Source organism: Limulus polyphemus, unplaced genomic scaffold (genome assembly GCF_000517525.1).
Source record: "Limulus polyphemus unplaced genomic scaffold, Limulus_polyphemus-2.1.2 Scaffold1719, whole genome shotgun sequence".
Taxonomy (NCBI): Eukaryota; Metazoa; Arthropoda; class Merostomata; order Xiphosura; family Limulidae; genus Limulus; species Limulus polyphemus.
The window spans coordinates 223,748-234,926 of NW_013667329.1; the positions used below are offsets into that span (position 1 = coordinate 223,748).

Below are 11,179 nucleotides of genomic sequence, written 5' to 3' on the forward strand. Positions count from 1 at the left end.
TAAAATTGACGAGATGATTCTCACGATGCCCCAAAGGATCAACGAACTCCACGAAACGAAAGGAAGATCTACTAGATATTAATTAAATTATAAATATATCAATTCATGTGAATATGACGGACAAATTTAATGTTTTCAGAAAAGGTGGTGTCTATTTACTTGTGACCATGCTGTGTACAGTACACACAAAAAGTATTGCCAAACTGGCTGCATGATAGTAATAATGGTCATACTTGCATTGAATAGCAAGTAGGATGAGGACAAATTGATATGTAGATGCATTTGCTTGCAAATTACTATTTACTAATTTAGTCATAACTAACAGTTCCATAAAGGACAAATGCATGTATACTCAGTAATGCGTAGTTGAGCGTGTACAGATTATCTACCGATTGAAAATATTCTTTGAATTTCCTCATATAATATACTTGTATCACTTATATCTTACAAAACATTACTTTGATAATTTTGCAAACACACAAAAAAAATAGAAAATAGAATGTGTACAAGTTGAAGGTTTCATATGTCATGGAGACAGTTGTAATAAAATATGGAAAGTAATATGATACTGTGTATCATACAACACATCAACACTATCCATTAATTTCTTACCTTTCACAAAGTTGGTTTTGAATGAAAATTATTAAATTTTTGTCCTACTTATAACACAATTTTATCATCTTAACACTTGATTAATACTGGTGCCTAACTATACTCAGTGTTACAACTTGTGACCTCAAGGTCAATATAAAACATCAAATTTTTCAGAATAGTAAGTTTTAATGTATGTAGAAGATACATAGAATAAAGATAATAAATAATATAAAAATATTTTTTATGTTATATTAACATTCTAAATCTGTTGTCATATTGGCTGGAATTTTTCATTATAGAAAAGTGAAAACACTAGTAACCATTTCTCATAAATGGTGAATCTCAGTATGTTTTTGTTCCCAATTTGCTAAGTGGTATACAATTCATAGAGCTCATTAAACACAAAAAAACAGATGCTTAAGAATTCTACATATGGTGTAGCTATCACGTAGATCACAGATTGGTGGATGGATTGTATAAATTTTAGCATAATAGCAAACAAAAAATGAAAACTAAATGTTGATATATAGAATTTTTAAGTTCAATGTTTAGGCTACAATTACATTTACTGAAAATTATTTTGTAAGTCCACCATAATTTTAAACACATCATGCAATTTCTCTCCATACAGTATCTTATCAATCTGTGTTCACGTTTTCCTAATATTAAGTAAGATTTGTATTGTTTATATGAACACTTTTTATTAAAAAAAAATCACCATTTGGGTATTACGTGCACTACTATAAACACACTGTTTATTAGAACCATGGCAGTTACTACAATACTTTGTTTTGTGACACATACATATACTTTTAATATTCATCTAATTACAACAAATTAAATTATTTACATAGTGGTAATTTATAACTTATAGATTTTTTTATCAGCATTCTCAGTAAGCCAAATGGCTGTTGTAAAATTGTTTCCTTTCAAATACTGAATTGAAGAAAAGAAGTTATTTCTTAACTTTTAGCACATAAATACTTTAGTTTTCAACTACAAAAGCTAAAAAACTTTCAATTATAATTCCTACATCTGATAGATACATGAACTACCAAGCTAAGAGCAGGTCTAAATTTCTACTTTAAATATCCAAGCTACAGTTTATAAGAAAATATATTTCACCTTTCAAAAACCTTGCACAACTGTAGATGAAAAGCAAGATACTATCATTGCTGTCATGTAAATGATGATTCTATTTTTTGGAAGAGTGAAATTGCAGCAGATGCTTGTTGTAGTACAAGACCTTTGTTGATTGCCAAAATTTATGGTGCAAGCAAAGTATCAAGACCGTGTAAGAGATGAAAGAACTTTTTTTTTACTTCTAATGTCTTTGGAAAATAGTTTTGTTTAACTGATGGCAGGTTTGTTCATTATCTTATTATTTTTAGCATATTTTCTACTTTTATGATTAAAATAAACAATGCTTATGAATTTGAAATAAGGTTAAATAGTGGTAACATATACACTCAAAAAATTTAACTTAGATTACTGTATTTTGAAATGTTCAATCCATCAGAAAATAAATATTTGAAATATAATATACTCATATTTGCAATTAAGCATAATGTGTTGAAAACAAATATTATTTCTCAGGTGGAAAATTTAATCACTATTACCATGAATTTATTTTATATGACAGGTAATTACATTTATTTATGTGAATAACAGTCACCATGCCAACTTTAATAATATAACAAAGTACTTTCACAATACTGTTCACTACTGAAAAACCATTACTCTGTGGAATATTTCAAACTTACAGAATATAATATCAAAACAAAATGTTTAATTAAATAAATGAAAATATTTTATTGCATACACGAGTATTCCAATTTTAAAAACTTATATTTCAAACTAAAGGAAAATTACCAGTTAAAACTTTTCATATGAAGTTTTAGTGTTGAGTATAATATTATATACTGTTTCATGCTTGAAATTACATTAAAGACCAAAGCTTAAATATAATTCATAGACTGTGACTTACTTTACCAGAATGACTAGACTTAACATATGACCAGAGAAACATGATGAGAAAAAATTTTAAATCCCTGAATCAATGTAATATGGTGTTAAATAAAATGAACTACCATACATCAAACAGCTCAATACTGTAAACATATTAATACTGGAGTTTTCCTATTATATTTTTAAGAGATAAAAACACTAAACAGAAATAAAGTGGAATATTAAAAACAAAAATACAAATTAAAAAAGCTATGTTTCAGCTGAGCAGATGAAGCTAGCTGAATGTTGGTAAAACAATTTTCTTTTGATTATTATTTAGGTAGGCCAAGTTCCACCTTGTAAGTTCATCATGCATGATTTGATAATTAGGAAGATTTAAGTCAACCTGTTTTTTTTGGAAGAGTGAAATTGGACCAGATGCTTATTGTAGTACAAGGTCTTTGTGGATTGCCAAATCTGGATTACGAACAAAGCAATTAATGTCATCAATAGTATGATAAGAGTTCAAACTTGAAGAAACACCAATATTTTAACTCCCAGTCTTTATTAGCAAGTTGAATTGTCAAAGACTTGTAAGAATCCACGCAACAGCAGGACCAAAAGTTTATGGTGCAAGCAAGGTATCAAGACTGTGCAAGAGATGAAAGAACTTTGTCATTTCCTTCTAAACAGTTAAGCTGAAGAAGACTGAATTAATTGAAATCAATAGTAACCAGAAACAATAGTTGATTATTTTTGTGCTATTAATTAATTTTAAACACAATTTTTATCAATTGATTATTTTATATGACAAACTGATTCTCATAGGCAAGCAATTATATCAATCAAGTTAACTGACCAGATTTACTACTAACCAAACAAATTACAATAATTAATATTTAATTCATATTAATTTCTTCTATTGCTCTTTTATGTTTTTAATTTAGATTACAGCTATTTCAGAGTTCTAAGTATTTAACATAAAGTGTTGTGTGCTCCATCAATAATAAATTATATTTTTATAACTAAGTGCATTGTCATTAATAGGTTATTTTTTACCCAATTGATGTTTTAAAATTATTGATATTTTTTTATTTCGTGTTATGTCTGTATAAGAAGAGTTTAACTGGCCTGACCTCAGTATCTCCTCTAACACCCTTGATCTTGGTAAACAAGCTCATATAACAATCTTGCATATACATGAACATGTTAATTGTGTTTCCCAATTTGCATTTCACATGTTCAAATAATTTTCAACAAGACAGCTTCATATTATCAACAGCATTCTCCTTGTTATAAAGGAATAATGTTTTTGGAACACAAGACTGGGATTTCTTTGTGCATTAGTTACAGCCACTAGTCAGAATTAAAAATCATGATTTCCAATGGTATGTTGTTGTAAAAAGTGTATTATACCAGATCACAACTGATCTTGTATCTCCAGTGATAATATACTGTTGAATAAAACTACCAGTATATCATACACTAAACCAACATATTGCTCAGTGTGAGAAACCAAACACTATTTTTACAACAGTATTCATATATAAAGTACTTTGTGATTCATTTGTAGATCATGGTATTTAAGTAAGGCAATTTGCTCTTATTATGAAATGCAGTAATGACAATTTTGTCCCAATAAAAACTTTAATCTTCAATGTAATTAGGTCTACGTAGTTAAAAACTATCGCTTGGAACTTCATACTCTGGTACACACAGTGTGGCTAAAATATTTAAAATCTGCATATTGAAACCTCACAAAGTAACAAATATATATGTAATTTTAAAACTTTTAACATTGAAAAGAACATTTATATGTAGAAAATCTACATTTATAAGTATTTCTAGAATTTTACTACTTTTTAAACAACAACCACATTCAAATAATATATTGCTTTATTAAATTTATTCTATGCTTTTTATTAATTTAAGTACATTGTAAATTTTTTGGAATAACATTATCCACACACTGAAGACAAATATGCGTGTTTCATACTATCACATTATAAATAAATGTAATCAACACTGTTCCTCCATAGATCTCTGCCACAAGAAATGCCACACATGAATAAAAACCAGGCATTACGAACAGTGGCCAAATGTTTGATCTAGATGTATTACATGGGTGTAAAGAGGTTATGACTAGGAAGAACAACACAATAATAAAATCACATTACAAACCAACTGTTGTGTCAAAAGTAAAGGTTTAAACACATAATCCAACCTTGTGAGCTTAACAATATCCATAGGGACAAATGTATTGTCCAGAAAACAGTATGATGAGATATTATCATCAGCATACCACTAATATTGTAGTAATGCTATGTTGTCCCATTCTACAAAAAGGCAGGAACTGTCCATTAAAACCAAAACTCTATTAGGCTCAACACAGTTTTAAACACGACTTCAAAATTATTTAGATGTGTAATTTTCGGGTTTAAGGTTAAGCCAAAGTTCAGCACTGGATCCTATGTGCCACTTTGGCATGAGAGGAATTTTATCTTTTTTTTGAAAAGTTGTTATATGCAGAGATAACTTAGAAGCCATATATTTTTCTTAGTATCATAAAATCTAGCTTGATTTTTGGTAAGAACAAAACAAATATAAAAGTAACAGCTAATAACAAAACTCAATTAAATACAATTTAAAAAAGTTAATCTCAAAACAATGAAGGTTCAAAAGAAGACAATTACAACTTACTATAATGTGTCTGGTGGTCCAATGATGAGAACTTCCCACTTATAGATATCATTATCATCAATCAAACCAGCAGAGAATCCTTCCACTGGATTTTTGTTAAGCTCTAGAAAAAGAACAACTAGTATTGAAAATAAAATTTACTAATATTTTTTTTTATATTTGCAATTAAACATTAAATATCAAAATCAAATATTGGTTCTCATGTAAACATCTTTTAATGGGCAATGATGCATTTTTATTAATTTTTTTTATATGACAGGCTATTAGATTTGCTTGTTCACCTACACAACACCTTAAACACACACACACAATAAACTAAATGGCCAGATCAGATAACTTAAACACTGTCTAATTTTTAACTGTGGACTAGATGGGGTGCTTTTAGCACCTTTAACCCTTTCATAATGGACTTGTGTAATTTACATGACCGTATACCACCATTTAAGTAACTTGTAACCATGAAGGTATAAGAACTATACCTCTAAAAGTACTTAATGAATGTTCACAGAATTTGGCAAGCTTTCGGTAAGGATTAGAAGTATTTTGTAGATTAAAAGGAAAAAAAAAAATCAGAATTTTAAATTAAGTATTTTTACTAAAAATTTGTCCATGAATATATGGAGTCAGAGTGTTGACTGCTTTGAGTGCAAATTAATTTATGTTAAGATTAAAAATACTTTTCTTCATCTGAAAATTGTCAAATTTCATTTGCTTAATCTCTAAAACTTCATAAATAAATATCAAACTTGTATCTACCTATACTTAATTTTGTTTTATTGCCCTTTGATCCATGACTAACTAATAATCATTGTCACACAAGTTGTAAACAACTCAGCATAAATGCAGCTCACGTTACTGTACTGAATTACATAATACACGAGCTGGTCCCAAGCATACCTTGTGAAGAATTAGTTATTTTTCATTATCTTACCTAATCTAATCTTATCTATTCCAATAAGTTTCTAATTTTTAATTTTAATTACACTTGTAGTAATAAAAAAAAAAAGACTACAAATGAAAAACAGGAATTATAGTACTTACCTGGGTCTTTTTTGTTGTTGTTGTGACTCTCAATGAAACTTAAGCCTACTGTTTTTATACTAATGGTACTACTACACTTAATTTGTTATTTAATTAAAATTAAATACTGCAACCAAGAACAGAATAATAATATGAAAAAATGCAAATAATGTCCAATAACTATCATACTAATTCTTCTGGCTTTCTAACTATGCAATAAGAGCCTTTAAAAATTTAGCTTACCTTGTCAATGTGATTCCTGTGAGAATAAATTGGAAACTGAATCACAAAATAAACAATGCCCTATACAGAAAACAATCTAACCTATATAAAAGCCAGCATGGGTCATGTCAGGTCTCATCACACTTGATTTCTCAAAATAGGAGGAGTTATAAAAGCCAATATGGATTTATCCAGATAGAATAGTTGATTACTATCTGCCCATTGAAGTTTTAGTGACAGGGCTGCAAAGGGGTCATGAGAGAGGGGTGCCATGAAACCTTATAAATGTATTGGGTGTTGGAATAATAAGCCTAAAGTAAAGAGTAGTGTGGAATCACCTAGCCTAGAGCCAAGTGCATACAATTTATCATGAAAGTAAAAATACCAATTCAAGTTTAAACTTAAATCCTTTCTGAATTAAGCAATTTTCTGTTATATCACCAACATTTTAAATAAAAAACAAACTTGTTTATTCAATGGAGACTAAAAAACATTTTTCCAGTTTTGTCTATACATTTCATTTTATACTTTCAGTACACAGACTAACAACAATATTACATTATACTTTTGTTGCTAAGCAACATGACATAAAAGCCATTGTTGGAATATAGTGTTACCAAACCCACTGGCTTTTCTATATATTAGAAGCTGTTAATCTACCTGATCTTTATCAACAATTATTCTATGAATATGCCACAAATTAATTTCATGAGTGATCTTAATTTTGATCCGTTCACAAAGGAACATACCAATGTTTGATTGCCTTAACTGTACTCTTCTGCATCTCAATTGGTCAAGCTTAATTTCTCAAATTTATTTATTTCAGTTAACTATGAAATGTGAGGTTAGGGTATAATATGGGGTGTATGTGGTAGTACTTGCTCCCTTCATTTTTGATTGGCTATATGCTAGAGTAATATAATACATCATTTGACATATTAAAACTTTGGTTATAAATAATATAGCATAAATAGTCAGAGAGAACTACTGGCAATTTATGAGAGAGAGAACTATGACAGGTGGGCATGGCTAGTGAGTCTGATTTTCTTGTTTATGACTCCACAAACAAATAAGATTGAAGGCTATATAAATTATGCTTTACACGATTAATATCCATATTATGATGAGTAATTTATGTTAAATTCCATACTCCTCAGAGGGGTGGTACATATTAAAACTAGAGAAGAAGAAATGCCTAGAGAACAAATGTCAAGTCTCATACAAGGGAAAATTGAGAATTTTTAATATTTCTTTATAAAATTAAGAACTTAAAATTCATATAATACTAAAATTTGATTTATTAATTATGTTTTGATTCCAAATTTATTATTCACATACATTGATGATAAAGTACTTTAATTAAATTTTGAATGTAACTCTGTAAAAGTTTGTGACACGCACACTTTGACCTACCTGAGGTGAAAGGATTAATCATGTGGCTTTATTTTCATGCAATTAATTGCCATTGATGAAACCTGTAAGAAGTTGACTACGGACAGCTGTGTACAAACTGTATACTGTTTAGTTTGTTATGGTACAAAGTCTGAAGGAAAGTACTTGTTCTTGTTTTGCATATGGGGTGGGGGGGGGGGCAAATCTCATGTATACAGGACCCAGGAATTTGGATTAACAAGAACCCTGCTACGCAAGCATTAACACAAAATACATAACACACTATAGTAACAACAACTTCTGGGAAACTCAAGAGGTTCACTATTGTTTACTGTTCCTGTGTGTTAAATGTGTTTGCTGATCTGATGTATGCATGTTTGTAAGTGTGTGTGTGTGTGACAAAAGGATGGGAATGTGTTTTATAGTGGATATGTTGGCCATGTTTCTGTGTGTTTGAATGTGACATGTTGCAGAGGGTGTTTTGTTGAAGTTAATGAAAAGAAGAATTAAATTATAATTCTTTACTGCTTGTGCCATGAAGGTTCAGCACTTATACCTCCCATTTGGTAAATTACACTATGAAATAATGCAATAAAAACTTTCCTCACATCAGTTTCTGAAGTAAATGCTCTACATAAATAGTTTGACCAGTAAATATAAATTACACGTACTGTCTTTACAATAAATGAACAAAAAAAAATATACTTTACTGATTATATGATAGCTACATATATTCCAGCTTGTCAAATTTCATATATTCCACAAGACTGATAGAAGCCAAAGTGGATACAGTATACAGTTCTGTGTCAAATTCAAAGTAATCAAAAGTTAACATTTTCTTACACTAAATATGTATTTCTGATAGTATTTACCACTCTCATCCAAAGCTATCTCAATCCTGGTTTGCCCTCTAAGCATTGCTAAAAATTTTTTGCCAAAAGCACACCATTCTTTTGTACCCCCTTCATTTCTGTACCATTTCAGAACGTATGCTGATCATGTGACTACCCTTCACCAATCATACTGCACCATCTATACTAGCACAACTACCTCCTTCTACTATTCTAGCACAATCCTCACTTTAGACAATTGGCAGGTACAAACCAGAAACACTTGCCATATCAGTGGGGAGGAATGGGGGGAAGTGGGTGAGCGGAGATAAGTACCTATTGGAAATACAATTTTCAGTGAAAGAAAATGTTAACTTCTGAAACGGTACAATTTCCTCTCACCCAAAGCTAGAATCCCACACTGCACAGGTGGAGGGGGCTGGTGAAAGCACAACAGTATTCAATCAAGAGGAGATAAACTGCCTTAGAAGAACAGGTGTGCCATAATAAGAAAAGAAGGCACACCTGTAGGGTATATCACTACTTCTGGAACAAACACAGTAATACATATACAGCAGAATGTAATAGGCAGGCACCATACCTTAAAAAAATAAGAGGTACAGCACCATTCTGTGAAGAAGTGCTGTACAACTAGGACATGAAATAGCACAGCAAGGATAAAAATGGAATGTCTAATGTGCAATTGACAACAGGCCCAAATAAATATGTGCCAAAGGTAGTCTTGTGTCAACTGCTGTCCAACCAGGCAAAACATCCAATAGAAATGCCTTGTCTAGGATATTGTGAGCAACAAGAGTGATCCCCTTATAAAATAAACATCCAAGGGAAGTGCCTTAAATAAGTAGTTTGATGAAAAATTGTTAGGTAACACAGAATCAGCCCGTTGTCAACAGATAGTACATAATTTGTTCACATATGCAGCAAGAATTAGCATGGGACATAGCCATATATACTTATATCCCATTGTCAGGTAATTTACTATGACTAGCTATCACTAAGGTTAAAGAACAGTAAATTATAAATGAATAAGGCAAGTGCTGTCCACCTTGGCAAAAACATTTGGTGGAAGTGCCTTGCATAACATACAGTGATCAACAAGTGTGGTCCACCTGGACAAAACCCAGTGGGAAGCACCTTGGATACATAGGATTAGGCCAAGTGCGGTCTGCCCAGGCAAAAACATCCAGGGGAAGTACCTTGGGATATAATTGAGTATGTAAAGTGTAGTCCATCTGAGAAGAAAACATCCTTTGAAAGAGTCTTGCATAAGACATTTATTTAGTGATTAACAAATGAGGTCAGCCAAGGCAAAAAAAAAAGGGGGGGGGGGGACATAGGACCCAGAACATTATGTTAGAGCATAATCAAAAAGTATAAAAATGATAGCCCTCTTCTCACTAAGTGGGATCATATGAGCTATGAAGTTTGATTTAGTTTATTGTACAAGCCCCACTCAGGTGGAAACCTCCATGGTCCAATGCACCAGTGAATGGGAACCAGAAGTAGCAAGGAATCCCGCAACGTTCCACTTGAAGAAGGGGGGGATACACACTGGGAAGTCCAGAGGAACGACACACAAGAGATAGGAGGTACAGCTTCAAAATTATTATATCAATTACATTAATTGTCAACTGATGATCAATAGCAGCACTATGAAACAATAATGAACTAAATATAAATTCAAAATTATTTCAAAAAAAAAAAACCTTCGCACTTTCCGGTCGTTATCCAAAAGTAATAACGGAGATTGCCTGTGGTAATAGCACACAAAAGCATTGGGGATATCCCATCTATCAGACAAAATCCAAAAAGCAGATGAGAAACCCAGCAGTCGTGGAAAATTCATTAAGGGTACAGAGTTGAGTGCTTACAATCACAATGACTCAACTCTTACTGCCTTTCAACAACAACAAAACAACAAAAGAAGAGAGAGAGAGAGAGATTTTGATATCAAATTAGTAAATGGTAAAACACAACTAAATATGTTTGATAAGAGAATAGCATTTAATTTTCCAATCCTTGGTCTGCCTACACCTAATAGTGTGGTTCCTCATATGATGTTGAAAGGCATCATTACATCTCAATTAAAAAGATTTTTAACTGTTAGTAATAACAGCATGTTTTTTATTTTATTATAATTGTTAAGAATGTAGGGCCTGCAAAACTGAGGTTAAACTGGATAGACAGTGTACCCTCAACACAATTTGGGTCTTACTTCTACCAGTACCTCAAAAACCAGGGCACATTGCATAATTACCCACCTTATGGTGTGTGCCCAAGTGGTACATGTCTGTTTTTAGCTGCACTGTTTCTATTTTCTGTTTTGCTTTAATTTTCTACATAATATTACAATTAATTATTTTTCATCTAAGGTTTGGATATGCTGTTTTAAATTCACACTATTCTTCCTTATAATGTAATCTTTTTCTTTTTATTATTATTTATATGAATGT

The 11,179-nt window shown here is 31.1% G+C and overlaps 1 protein-coding gene across 2 annotated transcripts in view; it reads right to left on the reverse strand.

The window, feature by feature from the left end:
* LOC106464688 (ubiquitin-conjugating enzyme E2 G1-like) overlaps positions 1-11,179 on the reverse strand; it is a 53,099-nt gene that overhangs the window by 33,067 nt on the left and 8,853 nt on the right. For both annotated transcript variants that reach the window (XM_022392458.1, XM_013924845.2), the window contains exon 2: positions 5,242-5,344. In XM_022392458.1, coding sequence (XP_022248166.1) covers positions 5,242-5,344 — 103 coding nt within the window. The remainder of the gene's footprint in view (positions 1-5,241; positions 5,345-11,179) is intronic.